Below are 22,154 nucleotides of genomic sequence, written 5' to 3'. Positions count from 1 at the left end.
TAAGTGCTATGGAGGAATTCGGCCTTGCCCTTTCTTAGAAACATTTGCTTTAAGCGACTTAGAAAAACCTTGGTAAAGGTAAATCACCATAGCCTAGCTGGCCCTTGGGCCGCTGTCCTGTCGAACACGTGTCCGATGTCTTAATTACTGCACCATCTCTCTGAGAACATCGTAAAGTGGCCTGCGGAACATAAATGTTGGTATGGACCTTAACACGGATTTGATCTACACAGATATTTCCCCCAGTTAATAAACACACCTCCTTCATGAGTCTAGCAGCTATCAGAACCGAGCCCATTGCACAAAGCAAACTAATTTACCAGTTTCGTGTATCGTCAGTACTTCAAAAGAATAATCGAGTGATAAAATGGCGAACACTTAGTCAAAACAGAGTCTATGTTTGTAACGATCTCCATTACTCGGTTTTTGTAACCCGGTATGCCAATACCGTTTCTGGTTGGTCAGGTAAACACTCCGATGACAGTTTCGGAAATATTATTGAAGCTGTTAATTTTTCTCCTTCAAAATTGATAGTCTCACTCAAGTAAAAGCTTTACTGGTTTTTCCACTGTAAAAATCGATTCAGGCCTTAACATGTTAACTAGTTAGCGAAAAAAGGTTTTCGACGAACGGGTTTCGCCTTTCAGAAGCTGTGTTGTATATAAATGCAGCAAGTGTAGCGTATTTCTCTCGTTATTTCTAAGTGATACCTGTCCTAGTTGAGAGTGGTTAGTCACGTGGCAAAGCAACAGGTCTTCCATGCGCGGCTAGACTTGCAAGTTTCACGATTCAAGGCAATAAACATTGCAGTTATCGACTTCAGTTCTTTTCAGAAATAAGTGCATCTGTTCTAGTAGCAAGATATACCCATTCGTTCAGTACTGAAGTGTGTTCCTCTCTGTCACTTGGTATACCGTATCTCAAATAGAAATACTTTGCAAAGTAAATATACACCATAATAGTTGTAATTATAGACCAATATAAGTACAAGAGCACCGCACAAGCAGTACTATTTGCAGTAGACGTATATGTCAGACGTTCTGAGAATCTGTTCCAGATATGTTGTTGTTGTTGTGGTCTTCAGTCCAGAAACTGGTTTGATGCAGCTTTCCATGCTACTCTATCCTGTGGAAGCCTCTTCATGTCCGAATAATTACTGCAGCCTATATCCTTCTGAATCTGCTTGGTGCATTCATCTCTTGGTCTCCCTCTACGATTTTTACCCTCCACTCCTCCCTCTAGCACTAATTTGGTGATCCCTTGATGTCACAGACCGTGTTCTACCAACTGATCACTTCTTCTAGGCAAGTTGTGCCACAAATTCCTCTTGTCCCCAATTCTGTTCAGTACCCCCTCATTAGTTACGTGATCTAATCTTCAGCATCCTTCTGTGGCACCAAATATCAAAAGCTTCAATCCTCTTCTTGTCTACACTGTTTATCATCCATGTTTCATTTCCATACATGGCTTCACCCCATACATTTACTTTCAGGAAGGACTTCCTGTCACTTAAATCTATACTCGAAGTTACCAAATTTCACTTCTTTCAGAAACGCTTTCCTTGCCATTGCCAGTCTACATTTTATATCCTCTCTACTTCGACCATCATCAGTTATTTTGCTCCCCAAATAGCAAAACTCCTTTACTACTTTAAGTGTCTCATTTCCCAATCTAATTCCTTCAGCATCACCCGACTTAATTCGACTACATTCCATTATCCTCGTTTTGATTTTGTTGATGTACATCTTATACCTTCCCTTCAAGACACTGTCCATTCCGTTAAGCTGCTCTTCCAGGTCCTTTGCTGTCTCCGACAGAATTACAATGTCGTCGGCAAATTTCAAAATTTTTATTTCATCTCCATGGATTTTAATTCCTATTTCAAAGTTGTCTTTAGCTTCCCATACTGCCTGCTCTATCGGGGATAGATTACAACCCCATCTCAGATACTTCTCAACCATCGCTTCCCTTTCGTGCCCCTCGACTCTTATAACTGCATTCTAGTTTTTGTACAAGCCCCGAGGTCTGCTTCGACAAGTTTTTCTGACCTTTAGGGTCAGACGATAGATGATCCTAACCTCAGTACTTTAAGATGAGGAACCAGTGGAAGCGGCGGGAGAAAAGTGTAGGTAAAAATGGAAATGATGGACTTACAAAATTACAGATAAATATCCTTAACGTCGCTCTGTTGCAGATTTCTTGAGCACGACCTAATTTCAGATATAGTAAATTTCCTCCAGTGTGGAAAGGTTCTTTATATAAATCAACATGGCCTCGGAAATCGACGCCCATGCGAAACTCAGTTTGCCTTTTTCTTGCACAGTATTTTTGTGAGCCACTGATGATGAGCAACAGGCAGATACCACAGACCCAGATTTCCGGAAAGTGTTGGACACAGTCCTACACTGCTGACTGTTGATATTAGATCCACGCGTCCATAACAGACTCTCGGGTATATGAGTGGCTCGAAGACGTTTTATGTAAAATAGCCCAGAATGTTGTCTTGGAGGACTGGTGTTCATCAGAGACGTATCGTCAGGATAGCCCCACGAAAGTGTGTCAGGACTACTCTTGTTCTCTATACGCAGAGTCATTTGCAAATGCCTCTGGGGCTTCGGAAAATGACTGTGCAAAGACTAAAAAGACATACAGAAAACAGACTCACACCCATGGATAGAACGTCTCTCCAAGTTTTTAACTTATAATCAGTAAATAGTATTAGCTCAGAAATTTTCTGAAACACCGGAAGGCTCTATACTGACGGAAAAAATCGCAATAGCAAGAAGAAGCTCTACGATATAAACGAAAAAACGTAGGCGTGTTTCTACGTCTTGAAGATTATGTCTGTTTAGATTTCGTGCCAGTCGCATAAGAGTGGCGATAGTAGCATCACTATGAGGATGCAATTCAGGTTTCCCTCAAATACACGTTGTCACGGCCTGTGCGTTAGCTACCTTTGAGATTGGACATGGTGAGTTGATGGTAGTCAAGAATTCCAGAATGAGATTTTCACTCTGCAGCGGAGTGTGCGCTGATATGAAACTTCCTGGCAGATTGAAACTGTGTGCCCGACCGAGACTCGAACTCGGGACCTTTGCCTTTCGCGGGCTCATTCTGGAAACATCCCCCAGGCTGTGGCTAAGCCATGTCTCCGCAGTATCCTTTCTTTCAGGAGTGCTAGTTCTGCAAGGTTCGCAGGAGAGCTTCTGTAAAGTTTGGAAGGTAGGAGACGAGATACTGGCAGAAGTAAAGCTGTGAGGACCGGGCGTGAGTCGTGCTTCGGTGGCTCAGACGTGGATCATGTGTACCTTGCGGCGGTGATGAACCGGATGGGTGTCTCGCCATTATTGACCAATACTGTGATGCGACTGTTGCACGGCGCCAGATCAGCGATGGTGGTCAATGGAGGGAGAACTGAGTATTTTAAGATCTTAAGATCAGTGAGACAGGGTTGCCCCTCGTCGATCCTCCTTTATGCGATCGCCTTAGAACCGTGCCTCGCAGGCCTTCGCCGTCGACTTACCGGGATCTCCCTACGGCATTTGTCATTCAAATGCAGAGCATACGCGGATGATATTGTGTTCCTCGTACGGAATGAGAGGGAGACTCAAACAGCACTGGATTGGGTACAGACGTATGGGATGGCAGCTGGAAGTGTGGTCAACTACCGAAAATCACAATTCATGCATGTGGGGCGTGGACTAGAACCAGGAACGGAAGGACCCTTACCTGCGGTGGAAACCCTCCGCTGTTTGGGTATCACCTTTCACAAAGAGACAGCGAGAACGGCTGCGGACAACTACCGAAGACTGTTACTCAGAGTCCGCACGGCAGTACGACTAAACGCCTTACGGTCGATGGATATGCTGCAGCGAATGTTACTCGTCAACCTTTATCTCGCGCCCATGATGTGCCACCTGACACACCTTCTCCCCTTGACGCGCACGATGGCTATGAGGATTCAGGCGGCTTTTGGGTACTATGTGTGCCTGGGACAACTCTTTAAGGTACAGTACAACACGCTTACCCTCCCAGCGCGAGAGGGGGGCGTTGGTTTAGTGAACGTGCACGAGAAGGCGCGTGCCATGTATATTAATACTATGCTCAAACGGTGGCGCAACAGGAATCACTCGCTTACGGGGACGATCATCGAAGAACTCGTACCAACATCGCATCTTCCTCCAGTCGGTGTCGGCCATATATCGCCCCCTTTAACGTATGTGCGCACGTTCATCGTGGAACACAGTTACGCTCGAGAGCGTTTACCGACGACCCGACAGTTGACATCGAAGGTCGTGTACCATCTGCTTCTTCGACAGATCGCCCGGAATAAGGTGGAACGCAAACATCCAGCTGTTAATTGGCACGTGGTGTGGCGCACGGTCCACCACCCCCACCTACCTACATCAGTCAGATCAACATGGTACATTGTCGTCAACCGAAAATACCCTACAAATGAGAAAAAGTACGCAATACATTTGGCGGACTCGCCCTTGTGTCACCAATGCGGCGTGCTGGATACGGACGACCATCGGCTGGTCTGCGGCGAGGCATTGGCTGTTTCGACTCTCGCAAGAAAGATAATAGCGTTCATGCGGCGCACTATCTATACAGCAGTCTGTTCTGACATAGTCTTTTTTCCAGAGGAAACGTCTTTTCCGCGTCATAAGACGAACGCAGTGGCGTGGATATCACAGGTATGACGGTCCATTACATCTATAGAGACACACGTTCGAACTTACTGAACGTCCTGGATTACTGGCAATACTTACAAGATGGACGCACAAAACTATTACAGCTACAAAAGTACAAGGATTGGTATGCCAATTTCCTAGTAACGGTTTTTGCGGACCCGCCATATACTTGGGGTGTGCCGGGTGCGCAAAGATGAGCGGCGGTGCTTTCGTTGTGAAACCGACCACGTAATGTGATCGACTAAGAACACTATGCGAATATGCGACCTACGAAAAAAACACAGGCTTGAACAGTTAGCAAATGGATGTACTTCAAATTTTGTTTTCATATCCATAAGTACTTTTCTTTAGGGTGCCGGAGGAGGCCCCACTTTGATTTTGTTGTTATTTCATGTTGCATGGTAGGACGGGAGCGAGGTTCCTTCCCGGACAGTTATCATGTGTCAGGACGTACTATGTTTATTTTGTGAATAATAAAGTTTTCTGTTTCTCCTACCTTCCTTCATATATATATATATATATATATAAGTTGGTAGAGCACTTGCCCGCGAAAGGCAAAGGTCCCGAGTTCGAGTCTCGGTCGGGCACACAGTTTTAATCTGCCAGGAAGTTTCATATCAGCGCACACTCCGCTGCAGAGTGAAAATCTCATTCTGGAAACATTCCCCAGGCTGTGGCTAAGCCATGTCTCCGCAATATCCTTTCTTTCAGGAGTGCTAGTTCTGCAAGGTTCGCAGGAGAGCTTCCGTAAAGTTTGGAAGGTAGGAGACGAGATACCGGCAGAAGTAAAGCTGTGAGGACCGGGCGTGAGTCGTGCTTCGGTAGCTCAGATGGTAGAGCACTTGCCCGCGAAAGGCAAAGGTCCCGAGTTCGAGTCTCGGTTGGGCACACAGTTTTAATCTGCCAGGAAGTTTCATAGTCAAGAATGCTTTTAAGGCGACAAAAACGCTATTATCAACATCTCTCTAAGTTTGAATGATGCCGGGTGATAGGGCTATGAGAAGTGGGATGTTCCTTCTGCGATACTGGAGAAACACTTGGCAGGAATGTAGCCACTGTACGTGATTGCTGGCAGCGTTGCTCACCAGAATATGCGGGCCCAAGAAGACCGGGCTCCAGGTGGCCACGTGGCACTACCGAAAAGTAAGACCATCGTGTTCGGCGTATGGCTCTGTCGCATTCTACTGCATCTGCAGCAGCAATCTGAACAGCAGTTGGTACCACTGTGACACGAAGAACTGTTACAAATCGGTTACTTCAGGGACAGCTATGAAGCAGACACCCAGTAGCGTGTATTCCACTGAGCCCAATCCATCGCCATTTGCGGCTTCAGCGTTGTCAAGCAAGATGCTATTAAAAGGCACGATTGTGAGGTAACGGGCGAATAGTGGTGTCCTGAAAATATTCTAAGATCAGAGTTGGCGTGTCCGCTAGGGTCGCTCGGCGGACGCGGGTCGCTCCGCAGGCCGACCACGCGGTGCCGGACGCTGGCCGAAGCAAGAGGGGTCCAGCCAGAGAGCGTGGCTGGGAATTCCATGGTGACGCTGTGTCGATGAAACAGACTTGTATGCCGAGAGTGCCAAAGATGGCGGACTTTGTGAAACCATCATGGCAGACATTTCACAGCTCATATAGAAATTAATAGTAGCCAGATGAATGATGATAACTCAAAAAGAAACATGTACATTACCATTATTTGCTCGACGATTCTGATGGTGTAATAAGATATTCAATACCTTTATTACGAGGGCAGTTCAATAAGTAATGCAACACATTTTTTTTCTGAAACAGGGGTTGTTTTATTCAGCATTGAAATACACCAGGTTATTCCCCAATCTTTTAGCTACACAACACTATTTTTCAACGTAATCTCCACTCAATGCTACGGCCTTACGCCAACTTGAAATGAGGGCCTGTATGCCTGCACGGTACCATTCCACTGGACGATGTCGGAGCCAACGTCGTACTGCATCAATAACTTCTTCATCATCCGCGTAGTGCCTCCCACGGATTGCGTCCTTCATTGGGCCAAACATATGGAAATCCGACGGTGCGAGATCGGGGCTGTAGGGTGCATGAGCAAGAACAGTCCACTGAAGTTTTGTGAGCTCCTCTCGGGTGCGAAGACTTGTGTGAGGTCTTGCGTTGTCATGAAGAAGGAGAAGTTCGTTCAGATTTTTGTGCCTACGAACACGCTGAAGTCGTTTCTTCAATTTCTGAAGAGTAGCACAATACACTTCAGAGTTGATCGTTTGACCATGGGGTAGGACATCGAACAGAATAGCCCCTTCAGCGTCCCAGAAGACTGTAAACATGACTTTACCGGCTGAGGGTATGGCTTTAAACTTTTTCTTGGTAGGGGAGTGGGTGTGGCGCCACTCCATTGATTGCCGTTTTGTTTCAGGTTCGAAGTGATGAACCCATGTTTCATCGCCTGTAACAATCTTTGACAAGAAATTGTCACCCTCAGCCACATGACGAGCAAGCAATTCCGCACAGATGGTTCTCCTTTGCTCTTTATGGTGTTCGGTTAGACAACGAGGGACCCAGCGGGAACAAACCTTTGAATATCCCAACTGGTGAACAATTGTGACAGCACTACCAACAGAGATGTCAAGTTGAACACTGAGTTGTTTGATGGTGATCCGTCGATCATCTCGAACGAGTGTGTTCGCACGCTCCGCCATTGCAGGAGTCACAGCTGTGCACGGCCGGCCCGCACGCGGGAGATCAGACAGTCTTGCTTGACCTTGCGGCGATGATGACACACGCTTTGCCCAACGACTCACCATGCTTTTGTCCACTGCCAGATCACCGTAGACATTCTGCAAGCGCCTATGAATATCTGAGATGCCCTGATTTTCCGCCAAAAGAAACTCGATCACTGCCCGTTGTCTGTAACGCACATCCGTTACAGACGCCATTTTAACAACTCCGTACAGCGCTGCTACCTGTCGGAAGTCAATGAAACTATACGAGACGAAGCGGGAATGTTTGAAAATATTCCACAAGAAATTTCCGGTTTTTTCAACCAAAATTGGCCGAGAAAAAAAATTTGTTGCATTATTTATTGAACTGTCCTCGTAGTTTAAAGTTTAGTATCTGATGATAAATTATACAAGTAACACTCAGCAGCGAATTTCCAAAATCTAAACGGTTCATCCGATTTTCTCGATCGACGTGTCTTTAGCAAGCTGTTAGTGTGAACCTAAATTTGTATGAATTACAGGCATGTAACTTGAATAGTACATGAGTTATTGGAGGTCAAAGTGGCCGATTACTATCGATCGTCGCGCGGGATTAGCCTAGCGGTCTACGGCGCTGCCGTCATGGACTGTGCAGCGGGTCCCGGAGGTGGTTCGAGTCCTCCCTCGGGCATGGGTGTGTGTGTTTGTCCTTAGGATAATTTAGGTTAAGTAGTATGTAAGCTTAGGGACTGATGACCTTAGCAGTTAAGTCCCATAAGATTTCACATACATTTGAACATTTGAACTATCGAACGCGTCAAGCCATAAGTACTTCACAGTTACATGAAAAAACGCTAGCAGCATGCTTATAAATATGTTTATTCGTCTATGTCTTTGCTTATATCTGATATATCGTATTCATGAAGAAATTGGTGAAATATTTACTGTGTTTAGAAAGCACAGAGACATTAGGCTACTGCCCTACCTTTTGTTCTATTCCTTTGATATATATATAGTTAATATATTTAATAATGTGTGTTATAGCGTGTTTATGATCCAGCCATAGGAATATTTATTTAATTTCAAGTTATTTAAATGTAAATCCAGTATTTCGTAAGTGTTTCAATAATTTTGTGAGCGTACGTTGGTTTGGAGACATGGGGGGAGCGATCTAGCCAATCACAGCGGTCGTTACTACATCTACATCTACATTTATACTCCGCAAGCCACCTAACGGTGTGTGGCGGAGAGCACTTTACGTGCCACTGCCATTATCTCCCTTTCCTGCTCCAGTCGCGTATGTTTCGCGGGAAGAACGACTGCCGTAAAGCCTACGTTCACGCTCGAATCTCTCTAATTTTACATTCGTGATCTCCTCGGGAGGTATAAGTAGGGGGAAGCAATATATTCGATACCTTATCCAGAAACGCACCCTCTCGAAACCTGGACAGCAAGCTGCACCGCGATGCAGAGCGCCTCTCTTGCAGAGTCTGCCACTTGAGTTTGCTCAACATCTCCGTAACGCTATCACGCTTACCAAATAACCCTGTGACGAAACGCGCCGCTCTTCTTTGGATCTTCTCTATCTCCTCCGTCAACCCGATCTGGTACGAATCCCACACTGATGAGCAATACTCAAGTATAGGTCGAACGAGTGTCTTGTAAGCCACCTTCTCTGTCGTTGGACTACATTTTCTATAGACTCTCCCAATGAATCTCAACCTGGCACCCGCCTTACCAACAATTAATTTTATATGATCATTCCACTTCAAATCGTTCCGCACGCATACTCCCAGATATTTTACAGAAGTAACTGCTACCAGTGTTTGTTCCGCTATCATATAATCATACAATAAAGGAACCTTCTTTCTATGTATTCGCAATACATTACATTTGTCTATGTTAAGGGTCAGTTGCCACTCACTGCACCAAGTGACTTCCGCTGCAGACCTTCCTGCATTTCGCCCCTCTGTTTCCCTAATTCGACTTCGATAAACTGCGTAAAAATTACATCCAGCCTCGCCTTCCCGAATCCCTGAAGGGGCGCGTTGACGTGCTCTACTATCTGCTGGGATACAATGAAAACTCATTAAGTAACTTTTTTTCAGTTTGCACTTCTTATACATCATTTAGATAAAGTCTGTTACTGATCTTCTCTGCAAGGTCACTAAGGCCAGCTTCTCATTCAGAGTCGTCGAAAATTCAATTTTTTATTGGATTTTTTGAAAGATATATATGTATAGAATGCTGGGACTAAAAGAATTTTCAATCCGTGCGTTACAGAGGCTTCTGCTGCCCACTGTTCGAAGCAGTGCCACGGCCGCCTTGGGACGCTGTCAGCCGGGGAAAGTTTGTCGCGCCGTGATGCAGTTCACAAAATGATTTATATCGCAGTATGCATGCAAACATATTCGCTGAAAAAACTATCGAAAAATGTGTGCAAGATGTCGAAAGCATTATATCCATCTCAGCCAGATTGGCTTTTCTGGCCAAGAAGGAAGCGGAAATTGCTCTCCAGGAACAATTCGAGTTAGAGGAACAGTTGACATACGGCCCTGGAAATGCAGACTAAACGTAGGTAACGAGAAAATTTATAGCATCAAATTTTGGTCAAAATTGGTCTAAACATAATTCTTGGTCCGCCATGTTGGATTTGCCATTTTGAATTTTGAAAACGTCAGATCTGTGTTCAGCGGCATCAAAAATATATAATAGCATGTAGTTTTTATCCAAACTGAACTAATAATGCATATAAAAATTTTCTCTACTCTTTTCTCTCGAGTAGTGATTTTTAAAAACTGCGTGCATCATAAAATGAAAACGGTTCAAGCTATTAACTTCTACCTTTGAATCCCGAAAAGTAAATACTTTGCTTGGGAGTTTGTACCTATATTATATGAAATTTCTTAAAATTCACTATTTTTTGTAAAGCTATAAAGAGTGAAACAAACCTCCAAAAATCTAACTCAAAGGTCGAGTTAGCATCATATTGTTAAATTTAAGGTTATTTCAATGCGGATAGGAAGAAGCCCAATGCAAGCAGTCTACTCACTTCAAACTCGCAGGCTCTTGATCAAACCATAATTACGGGCAACATTTTGTTTCTTTTTTCCAGTTGAAAATCTAAACTGAAGTACGAAGTATGTTCAGTCATAATCCTTTGTATGTCGTTTCATTGTCTCAAAAAAAAAATGTCCAAGCTTTACCTAGTTTTTCCTCATTTGAATGAGAACCGTGCCTTAATATACAGCACGAACAGCAAGGAAGCCTTTCTCTGCCTCGTGATGACTGGGTGTTGTGTGCCGTCCTTAGGTTAGTTAGGTTTAAGTAGTTCTAAGTTCTAGGGGACTGATGACCATAGATGTTAAGTCCCATAGTGCTCAGAGCCATTTGAACCAGCAAGGAAGCCAGATACTTCTCTGGGGCACACTGGAAGTAACTTCGATATCTGTCGATGAGTCTCTGTCCAAGATAACATGCTGCGCCCCCCTTGCCAAGAAATCCTCAACCCAGTCACAAGTTTCGCTCGATACCCAGCACGATCGTACTTGAGCTGTTCCCTCGTTACTGGTAATCGCACACCTGCAGCACTCAGCCACCACCTGCCCAGCTCTGGAGCCCCCTTCCCCCCATCCCCCTTGCCAAGAAATCCTCAACCCAGTCACAAGTTTCGCTCGATACCCAGCACGATTGTACTTGAGCTGTTCCCTCATTACTGGTAATCGCACACCTGCAGCACTCAGCCACCGCCCGCCCAGCTCTGGAACCCCCTCCCCCCCTCCCCCTTGCCAAGAAATCCTCAACCCAGTCACAAGTTTCGCTCGATACCCAGCACGATCGTACTTGAGCTGTTCCCTCATTACTGGTAATCGCACACCTGCAGCACTCAGCCACCACCTGCCCAGCTCTGGAGCCCCCTTCCCCCCATCCCCCTTGCCAAGAAATCCTCAACCCAGTCACAAGTTTCGCTCGATACCCAGCACGATTGTACTTGAGCTGTTCCCTCATTACTGGTAATCGCACACCTGCAGCACTCAGCCACCGCCCGCCCAGCTCTGGAACCCCCTCCCCCCCTCCCCCTTGCCAAGAAATCCTCAACCCAGTCACAAGTTTCGCTCGATACCCAGCACGATCGTACTTGAGCTGTTCCCTCATTACTGGTAATCGCACACCTGCAGCACTCAGCCACCACCTGCCCAGCTCTGGAGCCCCCTTCCCCCCATCCCCCTTGCCAAGAAATCCTCAACCCAGTCACAAGTTTCGCTCGATACCCAGCACGATCGTACTTGAGCTGTTCCCTCATTACTGGTAATCGCACACCTGCAGCACTCAGCCACCGCCCGCCCAGCTCTGGAGCCCCCCCCCCCCCCCGCCCCGCCACGCCCTCTGCCACCACCCACCTGCTCCTGGCGGCGAGCACCGCCTTGACGGCGCACACGGGCTCCCGCGTGTCGCCCACCAGGAAGGTGACGTCGCACAGCTCCGGCATCGACGCCAGGAACTTCATGTCCTCGGCCAGGCCAGACTTGTTCTCGAAGGTGCTGAGGTCCGGCTCGTCGCTGAGCGCCGCCGCCTCCGCCATAGCGCTGCTGCTCGCCTCGGGCATCGAGCCCCCGCTGCAACAGGCAGGACAAACGGACCTACAGACACCGACCACTGTAGGTGCTGGGGAGGCTCGAGTAGCCGCGGGTGCTTAGATATGCTAGGGAAGAACGACTCGGCCCAACATCTCACTGTGTCACCAAAGACGTTGGGATGACCTTCGAACGGGGAACTGTAAGACGGTAGATTTCTTCATCTATCCCCTCACAGGTGAGTGACGCGAAACCATGGCATCACTGACTTCCTTTTTTTTTCTCTTTACTGATTTTCAATTCCCCCCGAAGGGGGCGGGCCGGCAGCAGCTTACTACGCTGCTCTACAGCCTACAGACTTTTTTTAAATAAAGGAAGGAGAAAGAAACAAGAAAAAACAGGCGATAAAATGGCGATTTAAAGTGAAAAATGGCGTAAAATTGCGGAAAGTTAAAACAGAAAGCAAAGGGGGTGGCAATGTAGATAAAAGACACAGGAATCAGGCAAGTAACATTGTAGACACACAGTTAAAAAAACATGGCGACAGTCTGGTTTCTGTTCGCAATTAATAAAAGCACGCCCAGCAACAGTATGATGGCTATTCGCTACACGTCCCAAAAGACACAACACGGAGCACTCACTGGAAAAACACACTGTAAAACACTGCACGAAAAAGGCGGCACAAAGATGGCACTCCCGACCCAAGGCAGATGTGGGGGGGGGGGGACCTGGAGTAGGGGGAGAAACAAGGAGGGAGGAGAGGAAAAAACGAAAAGGGGGGGGGGAAACCAAGGAGGGAGAGGACTAATAAAGGGGGAGAAGGGCAGACGCGAGAGGGAATGAGAGGAGGCAGAGGAGGGAAATGTAAAAGGACGCGGGGAAGAGAAGGGGGCAAAGAGAGGGGCTGACTTTCTTCTTCATTGTATTTATTTGCCCTCTAGCTGCCCAGCTACTTAACCAATTAAACTGTTATTTAATACACACAAGTGCCGAAAAAAAAAAAACAGAACACCTCGATCGACTAGAGATAGGACGTTCATATTCACAAGACATATACAGTGTGGTCCATTGATAATTACCGGACCAAATATCTCGCGAAACAAGCATCAAACGGAAAAACTACAAAGAACGAAACTCGTCTAGCTTGAAGGGGGAAACCAGATGGCGCTAAGCTTGACCCACTAGATGGCGCTGCCGTAGGCCAAACGGATATCAACCGCGTTTTTTTTTTAAAATAGGAACCCCATTTTCATTATATATTCGTGTATTACGTAAAGAAATATGAATGTTTTACCTGGGCCACTTTTTTCGCTTTCAGATAGATGGCGCTGTAATAATCACAAACGTATAAGTACGTGGTATCATGTAACATTCCGATAGTGCGGACGGTATTTGCTTCTTGATAAATTACCCGTGTTAAAATGGACCGTTTACCAATTGCGGAAAAGATCGATATCGTGTTGATGTATGGCTATTGTGATCAAAATGTCCAACGGGCGTGTGATATGTATGCTGCTCGGTATCCTGGACGACATCATTCAAGTGTCCGGACCGTTCGCCGTGTAGTCACGTTATTTAAGGAAACAGAAAGTGTTCAGCCACATGTGAAACGTCAACCACGACCTGAAACAAATGATGATACCCAAGTAGGTGTTTTAGCTGCTGTCGTGGCTAATCCGCACATAAGTAGCAGACAAATTGCGCGGGAATCGGGAACCTCAAAAATGTCGGTCTTGAGAATGCTACATCAACATCGATTGCACCCGTACCATATTTCTATGCACCAGGAATCGCATGGCGACGACTATGAACGTCGTGTTCAGTTCTCCCACTGGCCACAAGAGAAATTACGGGACGATGACAGATTTTTTTGCACGTGTTCTATTTAGCGACGAAGCGTCATTCACCAACAGCGGTAACGTAAACCGGCATAATATGCACTATTGGGCAACGGAAAATCCACGATGGCTGCGACAAGTGGAACATCAGCGACCTTGGCGCGTTAATGTACGGTGTGGCATTATGGGAGGAAGGATAATTCGCCCCCATTTTATCGATGGCAATCTAAATGGTGCAATGTATGCTGATTTCCTACATTACGGAAGGCGAACTACTCGCTGTTGAGAGGATTGTCGTTACACGTAGTGGCAAATCCACTGAGGTTGACGCACGTCATTTTGAGCATTTATTGGATCAATGTGGTATTTACAGGTAATCACGCTGTAACAGCATGCGTTCTTAGAAATGATAAGTTCACAAAGGTACATGCATCACATTGGATCAACCGAAATAAAATGTTCAAACGTACCTACGTTCTGTATTTTAATTTAAAAAACCTGTTACCAACTGTTTGTCTAAAATTGTAAGCCATATGTTTGTGACTATTACAGCGCCATCTATCAGAAAGCGAAAAAAGTGGTCCTACTAAAACATTCATATTTCTTTACGTACTACAAGAATATGAAATGAAAAATGGGGGTTCCTATTTTAAAAAACGCAGTTGATATCCGTTTGACCTATGTCAGCGCCATCTAGCGGGTCAACCATAGCGCCATCTGGCTTCCCCCTTCAAGCTAAACGAGTTTCGTTCTTTGCAATTTTTAAGTTTGATGCTAATTTCGTGAGATATTTGGCCCCGTCACTATCAATGGACCACCCTGTATATCAATATTTTCTGCAGAAATGATTAGCACTTGAGCCACCTCGGTTCAGGAATTGTCCTGTAGCCAGGCAGACACAGGGCCCTGATAACTTGTTCCACGCGTGATGGCATCGACGCGTTTAAGGTGCGAATGGCGTCCTGTGGTATAGCCGTCCATGCTGGATTCACCTGATTCCAAACTTCATCTGTCTTGGTTGACATTGGGTAACAGCACTGCACCCACCTTTTCACCATATCGCACACATTTTCGATTGGCGGAAAGTGTGGTGATCTAATGGGGCAGAGCAAAAGGCTGGCACCCTGTGACGACAACAAGGCACGTGTTCGTGCAGCAACATGTGGCCGTGCAGTGTCTTGCTGAAAAATGGTATCTGGGGTATTACACAGCAATGGTATGGCTACGGGTCGCAGGTCGTCATTCACATAGGTCACACTGGTCACAGTGCCCTGGACGCTCGCCATCTGTGATTTGTGGTTGTACCCAATAGCACCCCACACCATAAGGCCTTGAGTTGATGCTGTACATTTAGTGTGAAGGTAGTCACTGTAATGCCGCTCTCCTATACGCGGCATTTCCTGCACGTTAGTCGAAGGTAGGCAGAGAAGTGGACGACCCGCACGTAACCCATGCCGTAATTAAACTGCGACGGACTGTCACCCCTGATAGTGTACGGTGCGTTACAATGTTCCACTGTTGCGCCAGACACGAGGAGGAAGCAGAACTGTCCTGCAATATCATGCAGATGAGGTGTCGATCTTCTCGGGAGGTGGTCTGGGCGGTGCCACCTCAGCAATCTCATCGTGTTCTACGGCCTTCCCTGAGCCAATCTCCACACACCCGGTGCACTGCCAGAACACTTCGGCGCACACGAGTAGCATCACATTTTCTCATGTCAACAATGCACCCTCTTTATAACCCACGGATTTGTCGGTATCATTCGCGCACACGCTTGCGAGGCATCCTGCACGTCTGCTTGAGTCACACTGATCCACTACCTTCGGTTTATTGTGACAACGGGAGCCGCAGGCACAGTTTTCCTGTAGGTGGTGTTGTGCCATGATATTGATGTTGACCGTGAATCCGCGGACCAACATGATTTAGACGCTAATCATTTCTGCAGAACATAATACGAGGTGCATTCAAGTTCTAAGGCCTCCGTTTTTTTTCTCCGGACTGGATAGAGATAGAAACATACGCATTGTTTTAAAATGACGCCGCGTTCATTGTCAATACGTCCCAGAGATGGCAGCACCGTATGGCAGATGGAATTTTACCGCCAGCGGCGAGAATGACAACTGTTTTAAATACTTAAAATGGCGACGTTTTCCTTACTTGAACAGCGTGCAATCTTCGTTTTCTGAATTTGCGTGGTGTGAAACCAATTGAAATTCATCGCCAGTTGAAGGAGACATGTGGTGATGGAGTTATGGATGTGTCGGGAGTGCGTTCGTGGGTGCGACAGTTTAATGAAGGCAGAACATCGTGTGACAACAAACCGAAACAACCTTCGGCTCGCACAAGCCGGTCTGACGACATGATCGAGAATTGTTTTGGGGGACCGCCGAATGACTGTTGAACAGATCCCCTCCAGAGTTGGCATTTCTGTGGGTTCTGTGCACACAGTCCTGCATGACGACCTGAAAATGCGAAAAGTGTCATCCAGGTGGGTGCCACGAATGCTGACGGACGACCACACGGCTGCCTGTGTGGCATGTTGCCAAGCAATGTTGACGCGCAACGACAGCGCGAATGGGACTTTCTTTTCGTCGGTTGTGACAATGGCTGAGGCGTGGATGCCATTTTTCAATCCAGAAACAAAGCGCCAGTCAGCTCAATGGAAGCACACAGATTCACCGCCACCAAAAAAATTTCGGGTAACCGCCAGTGCTGAAAAAAGTGATAGTGTCCATGTTCTGGGACAGCGAGGGCGTAATCCTTACCCATTGCGTTCCAAAGGGCACTACGGTAACAGGTGCATCCTACGAAAATGTTTTGAAGAACAAATTCCTTCCTGCACTGCAACAAAAACGTCCGGGAAGGGCTGCGCGTGTACTGTTTCACCAAGACAACGCACCCGCACATCGAGCTAACGTTACGCAACAGTTTCATCATGATAACAACTTTGAAGTGATTCCTCATGCTCCATACTCACCTGACCTGGCTCCTAGTGACTTTTGGCTTTTTCCAACAATGAAGGACACTCTCCGTGGCCGCACATTCACCAGCCGTGCTGCTATTGCCTCAGCGATTTTCCAGTGGTCAAAACAGACTCCTAAAGAAGCCTTCGCCGCTGCCATGGAATCATGGCGTCAGCGTTGTGAAAAATGTGTACGTCTGCAGGGCGATTACGTCGAGAAGTAACGCCAGTTTCATCGATTTCGGGTGAGTAGTTAATTAGAAAAAAAATCGGAGGCCTTAGAACTTGAATGCACCTCGTAATGTGGATGTCCTGTGAACATGACCGTCCTGTCTGTAGTCGTTCAAGGAAATTGGAAATTTGTGCTAAGTTCCTATGGGACCAAACTGCTGAGGTCATCGATCCCTAGGCTTACGCATTATTCAATCTAACTTTAACTTACGATAATGGCAACACACACACCCATGTCCGATGGAGGACTCGAACCTCCGATGGGGAGTCGCTCCTAGGTGTTCTGGTTTTCTGAACATGACTATTTATTTATAATTACCTGTTAATTTGTTATACTAACAGTCAATTTTGTACACATCTCACCATTTCTTAATTATGCATAAAGAGTGCCATTCTTCCGCACGATGTCCGTTTTCAATGCTATTGCGTTCTCGGTACATTGTTGCATGTCGCTACACTTGTTGTAAGTGCCAAATCACGGAAAAAATGTTTCAAATACTCATTATTAAAGTTAACGAAAAGTGTGAGGTCATCCACATGAGTGCGAAAAGAAACTCGTTAAACTTCGGTTACACGATAAATCAGTCTGATCTAAAAGCCGTAAATTCAACTAAATACATTAGTATTACAATTACGAACAACTTAAATTGGAAAGAACACATAGGAAATGTTGCGGGGAAGGCTAACCAAAAACAGCGTTTTATTGGCAGGACACTTAGAAAATGTAACAGACCTACTAAGGAGACTGCCTACACTACGCTTGTCCGTCCTCTTTTACAATACTGCTGCGCGGTGTAGGATCCTTACCAGGTAGGACTGACGGAGGGCATCGAAAAAGTTCAAAGAAAGGCAGAACGTTTTGTATTATCGAGAAATATGGGTCAGAAATGATACAGGATATAGGCTGGACATCATTAAAAGAAAGGTGTTTTTCATTGCGACGGAATCTCCTCAGGGAGTTCCAATCACCAACTTTCTCCTCCGAATGCAGAAATATTTTGTTGACACCGACCTACATAGGGAGGAACGATCACCAAGGTAAAATAAGGCAAATCAGAGCTCGTACGGAAAGATATAGGTGTTCATTCTTTCCGCGCGCTATACGAGATTGGAATAATAGAGAATTATGAAGGTGGTTCGATGAACCCTCTGCCAGGCACTTAAATGTGATTTGCAGAGTATCCATGTAGATGTACTAGATACTTTGTGGTCTTTGTGGCAAATTATTCATCCCTGTGGAGCTCTTATAAGTACTATGCGTCAAGGTCTCCTCCATTACGTTGATACACTGCTTCTGTGATAAGCAGAGTGACGCTAAACTTTCGTTTGAATCAATAAAACACCCTTTTAATAAAAGGAACGTTATGCAGATATAGAAAAACGAAAAAAGTTAAGCAAGTCCTTTGTTCTGCTAGATTTACACAAGACGGTTTATAACACTACAACTGCGTTTACGTAGCTTACGTAATCAATTACCAAATTTGGTTTATTACGTAGTATGCCCCAACAGAACAACTAGTCCTGTCACGGAAAAGCCACGTATAACACTCCTACCTGCTTGCTACTGTACCATAACCTCTATGCTAAAAGCAGGTTGTAACATAAAACAATTTTGTAAAAGCAACTATGGCACAAAGCAACAGAGCAGTGTTACCCTCTGAGAGGAATTTTGTTAGTTTGACCGTGTTGTTCCTAACGGAGGTGGCTTATCGGAAATGAAAGTAAGAATTACGTAAATATTGGAATAGTGACAAACAAAATTTTGCCTAGCTATACTATTCCTAGAATAAGGGAAACGGTCGCCAGCCTAATTAGGCAAGAGAAAGATTAACATTCTCGTTTATGAAAGTAGGTATAAGTAACTATAATGGACAACACAACAAACACAACCAAGACTTAGCAACACGTGAGTGCAATGAACTCTGACGCACATATGTTTTAAGATTGAAGCTAACAGTTAGAGCAGTAGGAACTATTTTCAAAATTAAAACAGATACCGAAACACACTATTACGTTCAGGGTATACACAAAGTGAATGGTCTTTATAACATTATTATTAACGCGCACTTCTAATACACAAGAGAGACAAACATTTGGCAAACATGAGAATGTAACGTTTCACAACTGCAGCTTTCTCACTTTTACTACAACGAAACACAATGTTGACAAAATTGCGAGAAACTGACTCTCCTTTTAGAATTTACTACAGGCAACAATGTGTTCATTTACTTAATAAGCCTCAGTCTTATGGACTTTTAATTTTGCAGTTAGCAACAGTACTTTAATAAGCAGTTTTACTAGGAAAATTGTTTTCAGCAAGCATCATTGACTTTAATAAGTTCAAGAGGCATTATTTAACAAAGCTCTAGACTTCAACGTACTTTCAGTAAGGACACTCGGTAATCACTTTACTTCAAACGGAGAGGACCCTGAGAGGTGTTATGATGAGGAGTAAAATCAAGGTAGGTACATAATTTCAGATATGAATTACCTTATATTTCAGCACACTAACACATCCATTAGGCTGATCCTTCACTGTACATCAATATAGTATTACGTTACAGTGATTGCGCAATGTGGTGGCAACTGCATGTTGGTAGGTGGAATTGCAGGTAGAATTGCTGGACTCTGTCATTTCTTGGTGGCGGTGATAAATACAAATTCCAGAATAGTTCCATCTATTTATCCACCCATCCGAGGCATTGGAAAGTAGCAGAAAAGTCTCTCTCTGAATCAGCACAATATGCACCTTTATAATGGCAGTGCACAGACTCGTAGCTCCTTTCCAACTGCTGGCTCGTCCCCGACTGCTGGCTCGTCTCCGACTGACTATCAGTTCCACCTTTTCCACCTATGCCAACCACAATTTGCGCGCGCTACACAGTTCCGTTCCAGAGGGGAACCACTACACCATTTACATACAAACTAACTAAGAACCCTAAGTGAGGATCAGCAATTTACATAACAGCAAACAAATGCATTAAATAAAACAGAACATTTTCACATATTGACACTTCTACAAAAAATTATTCACACAAAATTACAATTACATACAATAAGTTATGTTCCCTCCAAATGGGACAAAGAACTTTAAATTACAGATACACTACTTTGCATAGAATCAAATCACGACATCAAAGGTTTGACAAAGAAAAGAGTACACAATTTTATGTTATCGATTCAATCACACTTACAGAAGATCAACAATGTAACATTAAATAAAGCAAAAGCAAAATAAATTCATACAGCATAAGAGCTGTGGTGTTACAGGTTGAATCAGCTAAAGTTGTTTGTAATGTCCACATAGTGTGACGGACAGGAAAAGTTCACTGTAAATTTAGTAAAACAAAGTTTATTTAACAAGAGGGATTACATCTACGGCTGTGCGTTCTACGACAACGTAACAATTTATCACTTAAGAAAGACAGTTACCCCAGAATGACGTTTTCACTCCGCTGATAAGGGTGCAAAGAAATGAAACTTCCTGGCCAAAGTTTACGTCCTGCAGACAGTTATAATATTAGACAAAGTACGAATTAAATTCGAGAAGGACAGTTCAGTTTCAACCAACCAGTGTGACGAAACACTGTCAACCCCAGGATAATAACAAAGACAAGACAGCTTACAAGTCCACAAAAACACAACGTTATCGTTGCGGCGGCTACAAAGTGCCTTCCTGACAGATGGAACGCTACTACATTCACGCCTTGCCCAGGAAGCCCACTCGGAGTGAACCGCTCGTCGTGGTTTGGGCGCGGGCCTAAATGCAGCCCGGGTGACAGGATACCGTACGCACTACTTTCAGCCACGTAGCCTGAGGAACAGAATAGCTTTTTAGCGCCAGCGACCGCTGTCAGCGCCTAGGCTGCTGTCTGATGGACGGGCGGACCGTGGGCGAGTTGCATCTGTTTACGGCAACGCTGGCCCCTGTGAGTTATGTGACCGCTTTCCATGGATGTACTGTTAGTTGCTGCTTTAGTAGGTGCAAGGTGTTCTCATAGCACTATGAACCCATCGTACACTACTGGCCATTAAAATTGCTACACCACGAAGATGACGTGCTACAGACGCGAAATTTAACCGACAGGAAGAAGAGGCTGCGATATGCACATGATTAGCTTGTCAGAGAATTCACACAAGGTTGGCGCCGGTGGCGACACCTACAACGTGCTGGCATGAGGAAAGTTTCCAATCGATTTCTCATACACAAACAGCAGTTGACCGGCATTGACTGGTGAAACGTTGTTGTGATACCTTGTGTAAGGAGGAGAAATGCGTACCATCACGTTTCCGGCTTTGATAAAGGTCGGATTGTAGCCTATCGCGACTGTGGTTTATCATTTCGCGACATTGCTTCTCGCGTTGGTCCAATGACTGTTAGCAGAATATGGAATCGGTGGGTTCAGGAGGGTAATACGAAACGCTGTGCTGGATCCCAACGGCCTCGTATCACTAGCACTCGAGATGACAGGCATATTATCCGCATGGCTGTAACGGATCGTGCAGCCACGTCTCGATCCGTGAGTCAACAGATGGGGACGTTTGCAAGACAACAACCATCTGCACGAACAGTTCGACGACGTTTGCAGCAGCATGGACTATCAGCGCGGATACCATGGCTACGGTTACCCTTGACGCTGCATCACAGACAGGAGCGCCTGCGATGGTGTACTCGACGACGAACCTGGGTGCCTTTTTTCAGATGAATCCAGGTTCTGTTTACAGCATCATGATGGTCGCATCCGTGTTTGGCGACATCACAGTGAATGCACATTGGAAGCGTGTATTCGTCATCGCCATACTCGTGTATCACTCGGCGTGATGGTATGGGGTGCCATTGGTTACACGTCTCGGTCACCTCTTGTCCGCTTTGACGGCACTTTGAACAGTGGACGTTACATTTCAAATGTGTTACGACTCGTGGCTCTACCTTTCATTCGATCCCTGCGAAACCCTACATTTCAGCAGCATAATGCACGACCGCATGTTGCAAGTCATGTACTGACCTTTCTGTATACAAAAAATGTTCGACTGCTGCCCTGGCCAGCACATTCTCCAGATCTCTCACCAATTGAAAACGTCTGGTCAATGGTGGCCGAGCAACTGGCTCGTCATAATACGCCAGTTACTACTCTTGGTGAATTGTGGTATCGTGTTGAAGCTGCATG

At 45.5% G+C, this 22,154-nt stretch overlaps 1 protein-coding gene across 1 annotated transcript in view; it reads right to left on the bottom strand.

The window, feature by feature from the left end:
- Positions 1–22,154, bottom strand: part of LOC126177090 (serine-enriched protein) — a 284,041-nt gene that overhangs the window by 152,642 nt on the left and 109,245 nt on the right. Inside the window, exon 2 of the mRNA XM_049924343.1 lies at positions 11,782–11,997. Coding sequence (XP_049780300.1) covers positions 11,782–11,987 — 206 coding nt within the window. The 5' untranslated portion in view covers positions 11,988–11,997. The remainder of the gene's footprint in view (positions 1–11,781; positions 11,998–22,154) is intronic.

This window comes from Schistocerca cancellata, chromosome 3 (assembly GCF_023864275.1).
Source record: "Schistocerca cancellata isolate TAMUIC-IGC-003103 chromosome 3, iqSchCanc2.1, whole genome shotgun sequence".
Classification (NCBI taxonomy): Eukaryota; Metazoa; Arthropoda; class Insecta; order Orthoptera; family Acrididae; genus Schistocerca; species Schistocerca cancellata.
The sequence above is the reverse complement of the archived record's forward strand: the minus strand, read 5'-3'. Positions and strand labels throughout refer to the sequence as shown.